Consider the following 18471-nt stretch of genomic DNA (forward strand, 5'->3'; position numbering starts at 1 on the left):
ACCACTGTTTACTCCCCAGGACTAGTCTGTTTAGTCCGAGCCTGGCTCTCTGCGTTTCCGCGGTCACTTGTGCTGAAAGGCACGACCTGGTGATTTTTAGAGGCAGGCCAGCTCCACATGGAAGGGGTGTGTGACCCCGGGTCCCGCGGCCGCTGCTTTCGGAGGGAAACTTTGACCTCAGCCAGAAGGACTTGGGCGTCTTCAGTCACAAACAGCTGTCGTCGTTCCTCTGGGAGTTGACAGTGGTGCACTGTGTGCTGCCTGGGTTGTGTGGTGGGACGCTGGGCGAGCGGCTGGTGCTTGTCCTTCCTGAGTGGGTTGTACCCCTGGAGACGAGTTCACCTAGCCCCTGGGACAGTTGTATTTTGGAATAGTTTGATAATTTCTGCAGTTCTTTAACTGTATTTTTGGATTTTTAATTTTATCAACCTGTTAAGCTGTCCAGTATACAACTGTTCATTTTTTTCAGTAAAATGGGAGTTTGAATTGAATTAGGCTTTGATAGGTTGTGGTCACAACATACCCCTGGGATACTGTATGCTTGGGCCACACACTTAACCCTAAAGCCTGAGTTCAGTGGCAGGTTGTGGTGAAATTAATTCATCATTAACAAAATCTTTTTATTGAATGGAAAGTGAACTTGGGGCTTTCTAGTAATCTTTAATATAAAGCCCAAACTCCAATTGCACATGATTTTGGTAAAATTCAACTTTAACTAATGAGGTAAATCAAATAGTGTAATTAAAAGGAGATACAGTTGGCCGGCGCCGAGGCTCACTAGGCTAATCCTCCGCCTTGCGGCGCCGGCACACCGGGTTCTAGTCCCGGTCAGGGCGCCGGATTCTGTCCCGGTTGCCCCTCTTCCAGGCCAGCTCTCTGCTGTGGCCAGGGAGTGCAGTGGAGGATGGCCCAAGTGCTTGGGCCCTGCACCCCATGGAAGACCAGGAGAAGCACCTGGCTCCTGCCTTCGGATCAGTGCAGTGCGCCGGCCGTGGCGGCCATTGGAGGGTGAACCAACGGCAAAAGGAAGACCTTTCTCTCTGTCTCTCTCTCACACTGTCCACTCTGCCTGTCAAAAAAAAAAATTTTTTTAAAAATTAAAAGGAGATACAGTTAAGCAGCTTTTATCACCTGATCCGTGAGCCTGATATATTTAAGATATTAATGTACTCTACATTTTTCTCTTAGAATAGTATGGAAACTAAGATTTCTTTTATTCAACTTTTTAGTATAGATAACTTTGAATTTAATTTTATGTGGCGAGGAAAAGATCAGAATCCAAAATGAATTTCCCTCCAGAAGGAACCACTATTAAGAAAGACCAGGCCAGGTCGGGGCAGCAAGTGTCCAGGTGGAGCCTGCTACAATGCGTTGTGTTGGAGAGCAAAAGTGCGTTGAAGGCAACCCGAAGAGTGGCCCAGAAGGGTCTCCCCTGGCCAGTGTGGGCACTTTGCTGGTCAGAAAGGCCAGGAGCCGTCACCGAGGGAGGAGCATCAACAGTAAAACTACTACTTACTAATACTCCACGAAGCCTTGTATCACTCTTGGAGGGTTTAAAAGCAAAAACAAAAAAATGAAAAGAATCCAGCACTTGTCTTACTTTGGGTTTATAAATTTCAGATACTGCAATAGATGAGGCAGAGCTCTCCGTTAGAGTTGAAGCCAGCATTGTGGCGGCTGATGGTAAGGAGCTGCTGGCTGCATTAAGTGTGATGGTAGCTTTGGAGTAGGGTTGGAGAGTTCTTACCCCTTAGAGGTAGATGCCAAGTTTTAAAGATGGACGCTTGGGGCCGGTGTCGTGGCCTGTGGGGTGCGCTTCCTGTGACACCAGCGTCCCGTGTGGGCCCTAGTTCATGTCCCAGCCGCCCCACTTTGGTCCAGCTCCCTGTTTCCCCTCCGCGGCCCTGGCTGTTGCAGCCCTCGAGGGGAGTAAACCAGAGGATGGAAGAACCTGTCTCTGTCTCTCTCTCTTCTCTCTCTGTAGCTTTGACTTTCAAATAAATAAATCTTTTTTTAAAAAGTGAATGCTTGAGATTTGCTTTTAAAAAAATCAGATTCTAGATCAAATAAAAGTGGCAAATATTGCTAATTACTGACCCCAGGAGAAGTTTATGCATGGTTTATTATGCTATCTCTGTAGTGTATTTGAAAATCTCAAAAAATTAAGAGATATAAATAGCAGTGAAATTTAGACGGTTACTGGAGGTTGGAAATAGATGCTAGTGAATTGGTAAATTAAATCTCCAGTTGAATCTGTGGGGTAATTGTGTGGAATTATGGAGACAGACTGCCCAGCACGTAGTAGCACAGCTCTGCTGCGGCAGCTGGACTTTGGCAGATCACTGAACCTCCCAGGAGGAGCAGACGGGGATAGTGGTGTGAGGAGAAGGTGGCCCAGTGCCCGGCGTGCAGTAAGTGCTCAATAAATGTTGGCAGGGCGGTATTGTGCAGTGGGTCAAGCGGCTGCTTGCACCAACCCACCCCATGTGGAAGTGCCTGAGGTGTGAGCTGCCTCAAGTTCAGAACAAGCCAACACAGACCCTGCGAGGCGGCAGGTGATGGCCCAGGCGCCTGGGCTCCTGCCTTCCATGGGGCACCCAGCTTGCGTTGCAGCCTCCTCAGAAACTGGCATAAAGAGCTGCTTCCCATGTATTTTTTTAAATCATATTTATTTGAAAGAGATGCCTGTCTGCTGGTTTACTCCTCAGATGCCCACAGCAGCCACAGTTGTTGGGTCAGGCCAAAGCCTGGAATTCAGTTCAGGTTTTCCAAATGGACGCCAGGGACCCAAGTACTTGAGCCAGGGTGTGCATTAGCAGGAAGCTGGAATTGTAAGTGGAGCTGGGATTCAAATCCAGAAATACTGACATGGGATGTGGACATGCCAACCGATGCTTTACCAAATGTCCACACTCTTATGTATTTCTGATTATTTTTATTTTTATTTTATTTATTTATTTATTTGAAAGAGTTACACAGAGAGAGGAGAGGCGGGGGGGGGGGGTCTTCCATCCAATGGTTCACTCCCCAGATGGCTGACACGGCCAGGGCTGGGCTAGGCTGAAGCCACCAGCCTTGAACTCCATCTGGGTCCCCTACATGGTTGTTGGGGGCCCAGGCACTTGAGCCATTTTCTGCTGCTTTTCCAGGCACTTTTGTGGGGAGCTGGACTAGAAACAGAGCAGCTGGGACTCGAACCAGCTAACGCACTGCACTGCAAGGACAGCCCTTGTGTGTTCCTGAACGAGGGAATCATCCGCTGTGAGAGCGCGGTCCAGTCTGAGACGCGGTCAGGGTAGGAGGCCTGTGAGCGCCTCTACGTGCACATGTGTAAATTACAGCGACGTCAGGGCTCTGTTAGGGCAACACTGCTCTCACACACTAACGCGCTTTCGAAGTGGCAAGGGCTGAATTGCAAGTAAGGAGAAAGGGAGTGTACAGACCAGCTTGTGCCTGATGTTTACTGTGGTAACGGGTAGCTTCACTCTAGAGCAGTCGACGTAATCTTACTGTTTCCCTCACTGCTACGCCATCGTCATGGCTGCGGTAAGCCAAGAGTACCAGTAGTCTTCGCGTCGACATGTGGTTGTTTGTAATAATAAGCATTACTCTGTGTTGTTACTATCTCAACATTTGTTATAAACGTTTAGAGAGGCTGTGATCGTTAGAAAAGCTTATCAAGATTTTTAACAGTGACAGCAGCCTGAAGCCTCAGTCATTGAGATTATTTCGTTTAAATGTTTGTTTATTTTAATCTACTTGAAAGGCAGAGAGAGAAAGAGATCTTCCATCTGCTGGTTCTCTCTCAGTATGTCTGCAGTAGGGGCCGGCACAGTGGTGTAGTGGGTAAAGCATCACATAGGGGTCCCGGCCGCTCTGCTTCTGATCCAGCTCTCTGCTATGGCCTGGGAACGCAGTGGAAGATGGCCCAGGTCCACATGGGAGACCTGGAAGAAGCTCCTGGCTTCAGATCAGTGCAGCTCCAGCCGTTGTGGCCATTTGGGAAGTAAACCAGCTATTGGAGAGATGTCTTTGTCTCTCTATCCCTCTCTCTTCCCCCCTCCCTCCCTCCCTGCCCCTCTGCCTCTGCCTCTGCCTCTCTGTAACTCTGTCTTTTAAATAAGTAAATAAATCTTTTTAAAAAAATGTCTACAATAGCCAAGGCTGGACCAGCCTGCAGCCAGGAGCCTGAAACTCCATCTGGATCTCCTATATGGGGGGTAGCAGGGACCCAAGTACTTGAGCTGTTGCTTCCCAGGGTGCATTAGCAGGAAGCTGGATCAGAAGTGGAGCAGCTGGGACTCCAGGTTGTACGCTGATATGGGGTGCAGGCATCTCAAGCAGGGGTTAGCCTGCCGTGCCACAACATCACCTCCACTAGGATTTCTTCTTCTTCTTCTTCTTTTTTTTTTTGACAGGCAGAGTGGACAGTGAGAGAGAGAGAGACAGAGAGAAAGGTCTTCCTTTGCCGTTGGTTCACCCTCCAATGGCCGCCGCGGCTGGCGCGCTGTGACCGGCGCACTGCGCTGATCCGATGGCAGGAGCCAGGAGCCAGGTACTTATCCTGGTCTCCCATGGGGTGCAGGGCCCAAGCACCTGGGCCATCCTCCACTGCACTCCCTGGCCACAGCAGAGAGCTGGCCTGGAAGAGGGGCAACCGAGACAGAATCCGGCGCCCCAACCGGGACTAGAACCGGGTGTGCCGGCGCCGCTAGGCGGAGGATTAGCCTAGTGAGCCACGGCGCCGGCCGGATTTCTTCTTTTTTAAAGATTGATTTATTTGGGGGCTGGCGTTGTGGCACAGCAGGTTAACGTCCTGGCCTGAAGTGCTGGCATCCCATATGGGCGCCAGTTCGAGACCCAGCTGCTCCACTTCTCATCCAGCTCTCTGCTATGGCCTGGGAAAGCAGTGGAGGATAGCCCAAGTGCTTGGGCCCCTGCACCCACATGGGAGGCCTGGAGGAAGCTCCTGGCTCCTGGCTTTGGATCGGTGCAGCCCTGGCCATTGCGGCCAATTGGGGAGTGAACCATCGGATGGAGGACCTCTCTCTCTCTGCCTCTCCTCTCTCTGTGTAACTCTGACTTTCAAATAAATAAATCAATCTTTAAAAAAAATTATTTATTTGAAAGGTAGAGTTACAGAGAGGCAGAGGGGCAGAGAGAGGTATTCCATCTGCTGGTTCACTCCCCAAATGACCACAATGGCTGGAGCTGCACCAGTCCAAAGCCAGGAGCCAGGAACTTCTTCTGGGTCTCCCATGCAGGTGCAGAGGCCCAAGCACTTGGGCCATCTTCCACTGCTTTCCCAGGCCATAGTAGAGAGCTGGATTGGAAGTGTAACAGCTGGGTCTTGAACCGGCGCCCATATAGGGTGCTGGCACCACAGGTAGCAGCTTTACTCGCTGTGCCACAGTGCCGCCCTCTATCCCCCTCCCCCCATCAGGATTTTTAGGGATGAAATTGAACAAGTGTTTACCTGTGTGCTCTTGTTGGCCTGGGCACAGAACGAGTAAGGCGATTCTGCTCTTGGGGGCTTACTGTCTTCATCAGAGGGTACCCTTGAGCTCAAATATCATGTCATGAGGAAAATTTCCTTCTGTGTCAGTCAGGCTTCTGGCAAGACACAGGCACATTTTGCTTTGGGAACTTGAGCTCAGTAACCAGATTCTGTTCTTGTCTTTTTTTTTTTTTTTTTTTTTTTTTGAGAGTTATTTATTTGAAAGGCAGAGTGACAAGGAAGTCTTCTGTCCACTGATTCGCTCCCCAAATGGTCACAACAACCTGGGCTGGGCCAGAGTGAAGCCAGGAGCCCAGAACTCCATCTGGGTCTCCCACATGGGTTGCAGGGACCCAAGTACATGAAAGATCACTTGCTGCCCTCGAGGGTGTGCGTTGTCCGGAAGCTGGATTGGAAGCCTGGGCGGGATTCAACCCCAGGCACTGCGGTTTGGGGTACAGGTGTCCCAGGTGATGGAGTGACTCCCTGTGTCGTCGTCCTCCTGCCCCAGCCGGAACCAGAGGCAAGGGCGTGTTGGAGGGGTCAGGTCAGCCAGGCAGCCCCTGGGCTGCATCTCAAGGGCACGCGGAGGAGACTGCACCATGCTAGCTTCCCCCGGCGGCTCTAACAAATTACCACAGACTGAGCAGCGTAAAACAGAAATCCATCCCGTCGGAAATCTGAGGGCCCGAGTCTGAAACCGAGGCTCCTGCGTGCCCCCGGAGGCTCTGGGAGAGAAGCTGTCCCTCGCGTTTCCGGGGCTGCTTCCTTGGCTCGTGGCTCCACCTGTGTGAATCCTGCAGGCTGAGCTCGCCAAATCGGAAGATGCAAGGTGGTGCTCAGAGTTTGGGACTTTGGAGTTCCTGGGTTGGAGATGCTCAGCCTGTAAAGTCTGTGCCAGTGTTCAGAAATCTGGACTCTGCTGGTCCCGAGGGTTTCGGTGATCATCAGCCTGAGTCTCGATAGAAGAGGGCCTAGAGCACCCGGGCTGAGGAACTGGCTGGGCTGGGGCTGGGGGAAGCGTAGAGGAGGTTCAGAGCCATTGTCTGGGCCCCTGCACTGGGGAGCTGGAAGTGGAATTGGACGGGAGGGCAGCCCTGGCTGAGAAGCCAGTGGGAGTCAAGTCAGCTGTTGGAAGAGCATTGTATTTACCGGGTTTGGATCTTCTGCTTGTTTAAGAACATGTTTGCTCATTGAATAAAATGTGATTGATTACTCTGTGGAAGTACTTCTAAAAAAGATTTATTATTTTAAAGATTTATTTATTTGATTGGAAAGTCAGAGTTACCCACAGAGAGAAGGAGAGGCAGAGAGAGAGAGAGATATCTTCCATCCACTGGTTCACTCCCCTATTGGCCACAACGGCCAGAGCTGCACCCATCCGAAGCCAGGAGCTTCCTCCGGGTCTTCCCACGTGGGTGCAGGGGCCCAAGGACTTGGACCATCTTCTACTGCTTTCCCAGGACACAGCAGAGAGCTGGATTGGAAGTAAAGCAGCTGGGACTCGAACCAGTGCCCATATGGGATGCTGTAGGCAGTGGCTTTATCCGCCACGCCACAGCGCCAGCACCTTATTTATTTACTTTTGAAAGTCAGTTACAGAGAGATCTTCCATCCGCTGCTCCACTCCCCAGATTGCTGCAATGAAGCCAGGAGCCTTTCCAGCTCTCCCACGTGGTTGGCACGGCCCAGAAACCTGACCCGTGTTCCACTGCTTTTCCCAGGCCATCATCAAGGAGCTGGATGGGAAGTGGAGCAGCCAGGAGATGCACCTGCACTCACATGGGCTGCCAGAGTCACAGGTGGTGGCTTTACCGACTGTGCCACCACGCCAGCTTGTGGCTTGTGGAGAGAACTCTGAGAATGGCCCTAGGTGAAAAAGGCGTAGCTCTGTTTTTATTTTTATTTTTTTAAAATTATTTATTTATTTCAGAGGTAGAGTGGCAGTGAGAGGGAGAGACAGAGAAAAAGGTCTTCCATCTGCTGGTTCACTCCTCAGATGGCTACAACGGCAGGAGCTGTGCCGATCTGAAGCCAGGAACTAGGAGCTTCTTCCAGGTCTCCCATGCGGGTGCAAGATCCCAAGTACTTGGGCACCTTAGTGCTTTCTCAGCCCATAGCAGAGAGCTGGATTGGAAGAGGAGCAGCCGGGACTAGAACTGGTGCCCATTTGGGCTGCTGGCGCCACAAGTGGAGGATTAACCTGCTGCGCCACAGCGCCGGCCCCCTGTCTTTATTTTAAGTAACTCAGCCTCATTTCCAAGTGCTTACAGGGTTTGAGCATTTTGTCTAGTCTATTAAGAATTTTTCCATTTGTTTGTTTAAATTTGCTAACAAAATTTGCTGATGCGATTTACTTTGTTATGATAAGGATTAGATTATAGTATGAAGGTCGAGTAAGATCACCAAGAATATTTGTCATGAAAAAGATTTATCTTGGGAATATGGACAGATGCATCTGCCTTGGTGTTCAGGAAGGCACAGTTGCAATTACAGATGAGGGAGCCAGACTGTGGCCAAGTTGTCACAGAACTGCACGTTGTAGAAGTCTGGTTTGGAGGCACCCACTGGAAACCCACACCCTTGACCCAGGGCCAGCAGGGCTGCCTCCGGTGTCCTGCCCTGGCTGCCTCTCGTCTGTGTGTTGCATGTGCAGAGGGCAGTTTATGTCCATTTCTCCCTTCCTTCCTTTCTTAGGCCACTTTTACCACACTCACCCAGCGGGAATGAAGAAACAGTGACATGGACATTTGAAACAGAGTGTGCGTTCTCAGAGAACCATATTGCTGCCTGGACAAGTACATGTGCTACCTTGTTTTTTTTTGTTGTTGTTTTTTTTTTTTTTTGTTTTTTGTTTTTTTTTTAATTCATTTTATTTGAAAGCCAGGAGGCCGGAAGTCCGTCCATGTGGGTAGTGGGAATTTAATTTGTTGACCCCATCACTGCTGCCTTCTAGGGTCTGCATTAACAAAATGCCCAGCGCTGGCTGTTGTAGCATTTGGGGAATGCACCAGTGGATGGGAGTTCCCTCTCTGTCTCCCTCCCTCCCTCCCTATCAAATAAATAACATTTTAAAGAAGCCAGTCAGGGGCAGGCATGTGATGCACTGGGTTAAGCTGCTACTAGGATGTCCACATGTCAGAATGCCTGTTCGAGTCCCAGTTATTTCACTTTTATTTTTTAAAGATTTATTTTATTTATTTGAAATACAGAGTTAGAGACAGAGACCTCCATCCGCTGGTTCACTCCTGAAGTGGCCGCGACAGCCAGGGCTGGGCCAGGCTGAAGCCAGGACCAGGAGCTTCATCTGGGTGTCGCATGTGGCTGCAGGGAACAAGCCCTGGGGCCACCTTCTGCTACTTTCCCAGGCACATTAGCAGGGAGCTGGGTTGGAAGTGGAGCAGCCAGGACTCAATCAGCACCCACATGGAATGCTGGCGTCATAGATGGTGGCTTAACCTGCTGTACCACAGAGCTGGCCCTTGGGCTGTTTCACCTTTGATCGAGTTCCCTGCTAACGCTCCTGGGAAGCAGTGGGAAATGGCTCAAGTGTTTGAGTCCCTGCCGCCGGAATGGGAGGCCCTGGTGGAGTTCTGGATAGAAGATCTCTCTTTCTGTGTTACTCTGCTAGATTGAGTGTGTGTGTGTGTGTGTGTGTGTGTTCCTAGAACATCTGTCCTTCTGCTTATACTACTTAAATAACATAGTTTTCAAATTTAAAAATGACTTTCTGAAAAATTCTACGGGCTGCGAATGAAGCAAACACTGTGATAAGGGCCAGCGTCCTGGTGCAGTGGTTAAGCCACTGTCTGTCCCGGCTGCTCCACTTCTGATCCAGCTCCCTGCTGGTGCACTTGGGAAAGCAGCAGCAGATGGCCCAGCTTGGGCCCCCGCTGCCCGTACGGGAGACCCTCTTGGGGCTCCTGGCCTTCAACCTGGCCTCCAGCCCAGGCTGTTGTGGCCATGGCCATTTGGGGAATGAACCAACAGATGGAGGATCTCTCTCTCCCCGCCCCCCTTCTCTGAAACACTTTCAAATAAATAAATAAATCTTAAAAAAAAAAAAAAAAAAAAAAAACCTAGGGCCAGCACTGTGGTGGAGCAAGTAAAGCTACCACCTGCAGTGCCGGCATCCCATGGGGCACTGGTTCAAGTCCCGGCTGCTCCACTTCCAATCTAGCTCTCTGCTATGATCTGGGAAAGCAGTAGGAGATGGCCTGAGTGCTCGGGCCCCTGCATCCGCGTAGGAGACCCAGAGGAAGCTCCTGGCTTCAAATCAGCCCAGCTTTTGCCATTGCAGCCATTTGAGGAATGAACCAGTGGATGAAAGACCTCTCTGCCCTCTCCCTCTCCCTCTCTTTTCCTCTCTCTTCCTCTCTCTTCCTCTCTCTTCCTCTCTCTTCCTCTCCCTTCCTCTCCCTTTCTCTCTCTTTCTCTCTCTCTCCCTCTCCCTCTCTTCTGTCTTCTCTCTTCTGCCTCTGCCTCTCAGTAACTCTGCCTTTCAAATAAATAAATCTTAAAAAAAAAAACAAACCCTATGATAGCTGAAAGCAGAGAGAGACGTGTGCAAATCACACCATTCAGGAAATTGCTGCTGGGGCCCATGCTGTGGTGTAGCGGGTAAAGCCGCCGTCAGCAGTGCCAGCATCCCATGTGGGTGCCAGTTTGAGTCCTGGCTGCTCCACTTCCGATCCAGCTCTCTGCTGTGGCCTGGGAAAGCAGTAGAAGATGGCCTAAATCCGTGGGCCCCTGCACCCATGTGGGAGACCCGGAAGAAGCTCCTGGCTCCCGGCTTCAGACTGTCCCAGCTCTGGCCGTTGCGGCCATCTGGGGAGTGAAGCATTGGAAGGAAGATTCTCTCTACAACTCTGCCTTTCAAATAAATTAATTTTAAAAAAATCTGTTGCACAAATGGCAATTATAGTTCATTATAATTTATTATACATTTCAAAATTGCTAAGAGAATAAATTCCAAATGTCTTACAACAAAAGACATGATGTGAGATGACAAATATGTTTAAAAAAAGAGAAATTGCTGTTAACTTTAGGTTAACAGTCCTAACACACCAACATGGGCAGAAGCAACGTCAGAGAAAACCAGAAAGGGAAGTGAAACTGAGCACATTTATACACGTGTGTCTTCACCAGAAGGAAGTGGTCCTGAATGGTTTCGCCGTGGCTTTAGAGAAAGAGTTGTGAGAAATACGGGGCGGTTGGCCACCCTCTTTTCCACGGGAGGTTGCTGTTTGAGCCTCCTACGAAAATGAGGACATCAGCAATTTACGATTCATTGTTTTCACACTGATGGGCCCTAAAGCAATGCCTGGCGCTCTCTAAGCATGCTCAGGTCTGCTCTCTAAGCATGCTCAGGTCTGTCGTCCGGATCCAATCGCTGGCGTCCAGGCCGGGTAGTGGCCGCCCCTCGGGCCTTGCCCCGCGGTGTTCTCTTCCCAAGGAGGAGCCTTTGTTTTGCCAGTGAGCAGGGCTGGAGTTCCCTCCCCTCCGTTCCCAGCTGGGACGTGAAGGGGCCGGCAGAGGGGGGTCTGTCCCACACGGCGTCCAGGATGAGTATGGAGGAGCTGTCTCCCCAGAGGCCCAAGGGAGTGCCCCCGACCTGGGTCCCTGCTGTTGCCCACTTGCAGGTTGTGCTCTGGGTGGCCTCTTAGTTGTGCCTGCACTTACTCCGGTTCATCTGAACACTCGGGTACTAGTCACCGCCAGTTTAACGGTCGTTGGATTTTTATTTGGCCCTTTGCTGGTGGTGCCCGTGTGATCCAGTATAAATGAGTGGCTTCCTCACACGTGGGCCGAGTGGCCTTGACTCGCACCCGTGGAGTTGGTGCTTTCGGGGCAGCGATGTGTTGGGGTCTCCTGGGAGCCTTGAGAAGGGGGTGTGGGCCTCGCCTAGAAGGTCCGGCCTGGTAGCTGGTCAGCGTGGGTGTCAGGCTCTGGACACCCCTAGCCCACTTCAGAAGGTGGTTGTGGGGCGGGCACGCCAGGTGGCGCTGGGGATGCTGCTTGCGATGCCTGCAGCCCAGGTCGGAGTGCCAGGGCTCGTGTCCTGACAGCACTCCTCGTCCCGGCGTCTGGCTTGCACCCTGGGGGGCACGAGCGACGGCTTAAGGCATCGGTCCCTGCTGTCCACGTCCAAGACCTGGTTGAGTTCCCGTCTGGCCCCGCTCCTGCTGCTGTTGTGGACATCTGGGGAATGAACCAGCAAATCGATTGCTGTGTCTCCCTCTCTGCCTTTCAAATAAAAGAAGTTTAAAAAAATTAGGGCGGTGACTGATATACAAAGTTGAGAACCATTGCTATGCGATAGTCTTTACCATCATGCTGGAATCGAAACATTTAACTCTGCCTTCCCCTGGGTCGCCTCGGAGACCGGCACTGACTGCTGCCTGAGCTTAGGACTTTGGGGGAAATTCTACCCAGTGTGAGACCCCCACAGACTCAGAACCCACCTGCCGCATAAAGGATTTGGGGTACAGTAATACTGCTTAGCAAACACATCCCTTTTCTCTTTTTAAGATTTATTTATTTATTTGAAAGAGAGGCAGAGGCAGAGTGAGAGAGGTGTTCCATCTGCTGGCCCCAGATGGCTGCAATGGCTGGAGCTGGGAGCTTCTTCCAGGTCTCCCACGCGGGTGCAGGGGCCCAAGGACTTGGGCCATCCTCCACTGCTTTCCCAGGCCACACTGAGAGCTGGGTCGGAAGAGGAGCAGCTGGTACTTGAACCGACACCCTATGGGATCTGGCACTGCAAGCGGCGGCTTTACCCGCTGCACCACAGCGCCGGCGCCCGCAGATCCCTTTGCTTTAGTCTACACGTGACTTGCGTTTCTTTAGAAGCAGCCTCTCAGATGGATTCCGCACACCCTCACTGATCTGTGCTCGGTGTGCCAGGGACAGCAAGTGTGTGGTTCGCATTTCCCTGGAGAAGACAGGCGGTGAGCAGGCGAACGTTTAATCCCACCGATGGCAGCTGGCGCCACAAAGGAGTGCGTGCCACGGGAACTGGGTTAGAGGGTGGCCGGGAGGGCAGAGGGAAGAGAGACTGAGCTCCAGGTACGCGTTCTCTAAGAACGGAGCGGGAAGTGAGCGTGCTCAGGAACACAGTCCCTTTATACCAGGTGGTTTATTCGAGACTAACTCGGGGCTTGGCTGAGTGTTAACTGAGCAAAGAACTGATCGCAGTCAGAGGGGCGGGGTTCTCAGAGCCGTGGTCTGCGGGCCGAGACCTGGGTTCCAGTCTGTGGGCTGTGAGCGTGAACACCCTGCCCATCCATCTGCAGAGCCCGGAAGGAGGGAGAGCTCTCTGCACATGGTGGCTTGTCCATCTTTCTGAGACCTGCAGTTGTCAGAAATGGATCGGAGAGGGCCTGTGCCCCGCTGCCGGTCCCCGCTGGTGGCAGCTGGTGCAGTCCCGGACACTGTGGAGTCAGGGTTGGCATGCTGACGGCATCCTCCTGAGGTGGCCCACTGCTCCCCACCGCCTCCCCCGGCGCTCACGTGTTCTCCATTTTGTAATTCTGTTGTTTCAAGATCCTTGTGCGTTGGGGATGGTGGGGTAGTGGTCCTATGGGGTTGTCTTGTTTCTTCATTGTAACAGATCCCTGGAGCTTTATCCGTGACTGGGGTCAGCGGTTAGCTCGCTTCGTGGTGTGGATGGAATGTTTAACCAGTCACCTGTTGGCTCATAATCTGGGTTGCTTCAAGATTTTGGCTGTTAGAAATAGTGCTGCTACAAATACAAGCAGGTTTTTGTGGGAACGTAAATTCCTTTCTCTGGAATAAGTGCCGGGGACGACAGTTTCTGGGTCACATGGTTACTCTGCGATTCCTTTTACAAGAAGGTGCCACGTCTTTCCAGAGTGACTGCACAATGGTGTATTTTTGTTTGTTCTTTTAATTGGCCATGACAATTGGAGGAAAAGCCCCCCCTCCGCGTGCCGGGAGATGGGGGCGGAGCCTCACCTGCCTGCCCAGAGCCAGCTACGCTAGGTCTCTCCAGATCGGGGCTGTGCTGGCTCTGAGCAGCAGGAAGGAACCAGGCGCATTTCTGCTGCCCTGGCTTTGGGGACACTCCCACCTGTTACTCCGTAGTGTTGAACGGGTGTGTGTTTTTCCATTGTTACCAAACCGCTTGCAGTTTTCAGCCCATCTTTCGCGTCTGGGAGCTGCAGGTCGCGTGTCTGCGGGGTAGAGAGAGCCCTGGGGGGTAGTCGGGGTGTCCTGGTGGAGGCACTGAGCGGGGCTTCTCCTGTTCTCTCTGCGCTGTGAGGGTGCTGGGAACTGTGCAAGAAGAGGAATGCATGGGTGTGATGGGCCGGGAACCCATACCCAGACTCGGAAGGAAGGAAGGAAGGAAGGAAGGAAGGAAGGAAGGAAGGAGCAGCTAAAACAGACTCCTGCGTGCTAGCAAATGGGAGGACTGGGGGGCGGGGAGGAAGAGCCCCTTAAGGGGAAACACAGACCCTGAGCGAGGGCACCTGTGCTGCTGGGACTTGGCCGGGCAGGGCCGGGGTCACGGTCACGGGGCAGTGAGAAGAGTTCATGTTTTCTAACTTCCTCTAACTATGAGGGGTTTTCAAAAAGTTCTTGAAAAATACCAGTTATAGACAAACTATGCATAGATTTAAAATATTTCTTGCACCGAGATCAACTTTTCCGTGAACTGTTTAGCCCAGACTCCTTGGCTAGGTTTTGTTTCTCGCCTTCTGAACGAGGTCTGAGCAGGTGGGCCTCTTTACCACCCAGTAGTCTGTTGGGGCCTGAAAGGCAGTGTGGAGCCCCTGTTGGGCAAAGTATTCCCCCAGCCCCGCCCCAGCTTTGGTTCCGATTTGCTCACGGGCCGGGGCCGGGAGCTGGGAAGACCCAGAAGTGCTGGGCTGGGGGGCGGGATGATGCGAGAGCCAGGCTCCAGTCAGCACGCTCTTTCCCAGGGCCTCTGAGGCGGCGTGTTTGATCGCTGGGTCTGATCCCAGAGCCTGCGTTAGCCACCCTCGCTGATGAAAGTGATTCTGAAGCTTGCTTTGTCGTGGCAGAAACTTGTCTTACAAACATTGAGCCCCGAGTCCCTACAGCTCCTGGAGGAGCCACGGCAGTGAAAGCTCCCACGGAGTCCCAGGGCGCCCGACCTGGGAGCCTGCTGGAAAGGAAGCGGCCCTGCTGAGCACGCGCAGGGGGTGGGGGGTGGAGTCTGGGCAGGGAAGTCCGTGCCGGGCTCCTGGGGACTGGGGGCGAGCTCATGCACTGGGGGGTCTCATCAGCCTGTGTGTTCCTCGCAGACGCAGACTGTCCAGCTCAACAAAGAAATGACGCTCGCCAGCAACCGGAGCCTGGCAGAGGGAAACCTTCTGTACCAGCCCCAGCTGGACGCCCGGAAAGCGTGTTTGACCCAGAAATACCAGGAGCTGCAGGTTCTCTTTGAAGCCTATCAGATAAAGAAGACTAAATTAGGTAACTTGGACAGGGCGAGCTTTCGAGACTAGAGCCGAGAAGACCGGAAGCTGCTGCCCGGGGAGGGGAGCCGGTTAGGGACACTGTGGGGTTGAGATGGGGCCGCTGCCCGGGGAGTTTGTGTTCAGAGTTGTTGTTCCTGAAAAGTGACTTCAGCACGGGTTAAATTCAAGACTGACGCCTTGGGGTCGGCACCGTGGCTCACTAGGTTAATCCTCTGCCTGCGGCGCCGGCATCCCATATGGGCACCGGGTTCTAGTCCCGGCTGCTCCTCTTCCAGTCCAGCTCTCTGCTGTGGCCCGGGAGTGCAGTGGAGGATGGCCCAAGTCCTTGGGCCCTGCACCTGCATGGGAGACCAGGAGGAAGCGCCTGGCTCCTGGCTTCGGATCAGCACAGCGCGCTGGCTATAGCAGCCACTTCGGGGGTGAACCAACGGAAGGAAGACCTTTCTCTCTGTGTCTCTCTCACTGTCTAACTCTGCCTGCCCCCCCCCCCCACCAAAAAAAAAGACACGCGAAAAAGGCAGTTTTCTGAATTGTGATTTTCAGTAAATGCTTCGTCCTTTGGCTCTCGGCGTGCACAGTGAAACAGTGGTCCTCGCACTGGAACGTTTTGATGTCCCACCTCAGTAGGAATTTGGTGGTGTTGAGAGTCCCGGATGCTTTTGAGAACTTCTTTAAAGAGACGTTCAGGTTAAGAGGAGCTGGGTTAAAACCCTCCCCTTCAGGAATGTTTACATTCTGACACTGGTTTTGCAGTCTCCTCATTGAATCCCTAACTTGAGCAAAAATTCATAATAACAAACTCAGGAGAGTGGAGAGAAGTAAAGGGTGGGCAACAGCAAGCAGGGTGGGGGTGGGGGTGGGGGTGGGAGGCATGTGATTTGGTAAAACCACCTTGGAGGCATGGTTCGGCAGTGCCACGCCCGGTACGGGCACAGCAGAAACGGCACGGTAACGTTCCCGTTAGCTCTTTCTGATAGCTGCGTTTGGAAAGGAGCTAAATGTCCATTTGCAGAGGACTGAGTGAGTGAGTTCGATACTCAGACCCTGAAGTATTATCTGGAATGAACGGACGCAAGAGAAGCCGGCGCAGAGCAGGTGCCGCCTGCTCCGTTGGCGGGAAGTGTGGAGCCAGGCCGTGTAGGGCTGCCTCCGGGGGCGTCGCTGGGAGTGGGCGCGAGGGAGCTCCCTGGAAATCCTGAGTCTTCCTCTAGGAAGCGGCGGTCAGGGTTTACTGGGGTAAAAACGTGAGTCCTGCACTTAATCTGTGTATATTGAAGTTTCTCTCAACAAGAGAGCGCTAGAAAGCTGTGGTTAGCTGCTGTCACATATTGGAAATATTCCGCCCTCCAGGATTGTGACTCAGGGCCCTGGGCTCTCTGGTGCTGTCCCCAGATCTGGCCTGGTGCTGTGTTTTTTTTTTTTTTTTTTTTTTTTTTTAAGATTTATTATTTATTTAAAGGTAGAATGACAGAGGGGTAAGAGATTCATCTTCCATCTGCTGTTTCACTCACATTGGCTGTGATTGTTGGAGCTGGGCCAGGCTAACGCAAGAAGCCTGGAATTGCATCCGGGTCTCCCACGTGGGTAGCAGGGCCCCAGTACTTGAACCAAAATCTGCTGCTTCCCAGGCCCATGAATAGGGAGCTGGATTGGAAACAGAGCAACCAGGACTCAAGCCAGCACCCCAGTACGGGATGTCAGCCTGGCAGGTGGCAGCTTAGCCCACGACACCACAATACTCGCCCCTTTAAAACGAATTTTTTTGGGCTCATTTTCATTTTATTTGAAAGGTGGAGACAGATCTTCCCTCCACTGGTTCACTTCCCAAGTGCTGGCGGCAGCAGGGCTGAGTGAGGCTCAAGCCAGGAGCCTGGAACTCCATGCAGACCTCCCGTGTGAGTGACAGGGACTCAATACTTGCAGGTGTACGCTAGCAGGAAGCCAGGTCAGAAGCAAGTAGCTGGGACGGGAACAGGCACCGCCCTCATGGAGGACGTGGGGGTCCCAGGCAGCACCTACGTGCTCTAGCCCGTTACAGCCAGTTAAGCTGCTGGGATGTCGGCACCCGGAGGAACGCAGGAGCGCCGGCTCAAGTCCTGGCTGCCACTCTGCAATGCAGCTCCTTGCTAACGCGCCTGGGGAGGCAGCAGAGGATGGCCCAGTACTCGGGTCCCTGCTACCCACATGGGAGACCTGGACGGAGTTCCAGGCTTCTGGCTTCAGCCCAGCCCTGACCATTGTAGCCATTTGAGGCGTGAACCAGTGGATAGATCTCTGTCTCTGTCTCTCCCTCTCTGTAACTTGACCTTTCAAGTAAGTAAGTAAATCTTAAAAAATAAAGTCTCACCAAGCCCCATGCCACCACCCTCACCCCCGGGCGCTTATTCTGTGCAGTTGCTCGTGCCTTGGGTTTTTATTATTATTATTATTATTTATTTATTTATTTATTTATTTTTTGACAGGCAGAGTTAGAGATACAGACAGAGAGAAAGGTCTTCCTTTGCCGTTGGTTCACCCTCCAGTGGCCGCCACGGCCGGTGCACTGTGGCCGGTGCACCGCGCTGATCCGAAGGCAGGAGCCAGATGCTTCTCCTGGTCTCCCATGGGGTGCAGGGCCCAAGCACCTGGGCCATCCTCCACTGCACTCCCGGGCCACAGCAGAGAGCTGGCCTGGAAGAGGAGCAACCAGGACAGAATCCGGTGCCCCAACCAGGACTAGAACCCGGTGTGCCAGCACCGCAGGCGGAGGATTAGCCTAGTGAGCTGCAGCGCCAGCCCCGTGCTGTGGGTTTTCAGCTAGCAGGGAAGTCAGCCCTCCGTGGAGGTGACGCTCCCATGACCGCTCTGGGTAAAGACTCTGGGGAGACATCTGGGTGGCGCGGAGGTTTGGAAGGCGCATGCCTGAATGGCCCTGGCTCACTGTGCCTCTCGCTTCCTCCAGATAAGCAGTCCAGCAGTGCTTCCTTGGAGACCCTGCTAGCGCTTCTCCAAGCAGAAGGGGCCAAGATTGAGGAGGACACTGAGGTAAGGCCAGGGCAGCCTCAGCGGAGGGGCAGTTAGCAGGCCCACTTCCTCCAGGGTGGTGAGCGCCAGCACCACACCTCCACGGCCAGGAGGTGGCACCTCCCTGTGTGGGTTGGGAAAACGCCATGCAGGGGTCCAGGGAGCAGCGGGGGTGGTCAGGTGCATGCTGCCCTGAGGGTCAGCACTGCCCCCATGGGTGCTCGTGGCCAAGGCCTGAGTCAGCTGCAGCCACAGAGCTTTGCAGACCATGCCAGCTGGGTGCTGGGCCTGAATAGGCAGTCGGGAAATGAGTCGGGCCGTGTTGCCCAGGTAAAGCAAGCCGGGCCTGGTGCTGTGTTGCCAGGGTCAGGTGGCATTGTCTTTGCTGGGGTCCTAGCAAATCTCTCCTGCTGACCCTGTTTGGGTGAGACTGTCAGGCGGGATGCAGCCAGGCAAAAAGCCAGGAAGTGGTGGGCTCTGGCCGGCTCAGCGAGAGAAGCCGTA

General features: G+C 52.9%; 1 protein-coding gene across 2 annotated transcripts in view; it reads left to right on the forward strand.

The window, feature by feature from the left end:
- VPS37B (VPS37B subunit of ESCRT-I) overlaps positions 1–18471 on the forward strand; it is a 36557-nt gene that overhangs the window by 15892 nt on the left and 2194 nt on the right. Inside the window, exons 1-3 of one of the 2 annotated variants that reach the window (XM_089323041.1) lie at positions 13401–13613; positions 14788–14959; positions 17906–17988. In XM_089323041.1, coding sequence (XP_089179167.1) covers positions 13416–13613; positions 14788–14959; positions 17906–17988 — 453 coding nt within the window. In that variant the 5' untranslated portion in view covers positions 13401–13415. Of the gene's footprint in view, positions 1–13400; positions 13614–14787; positions 14960–17905; positions 17989–18471 lie in introns of those variants that run through there. The other variant, XM_070066120.2, reaches the window with a different exon arrangement.

Source organism: Oryctolagus cuniculus, chromosome 21, assembly GCF_051225735.1.
Source record: "Oryctolagus cuniculus isolate XC-2025 breed Fujian yellow rabbit chromosome 21, ASM5122573v1, whole genome shotgun sequence".
Classification (NCBI taxonomy): domain Eukaryota; kingdom Metazoa; phylum Chordata; class Mammalia; order Lagomorpha; family Leporidae; genus Oryctolagus; species Oryctolagus cuniculus.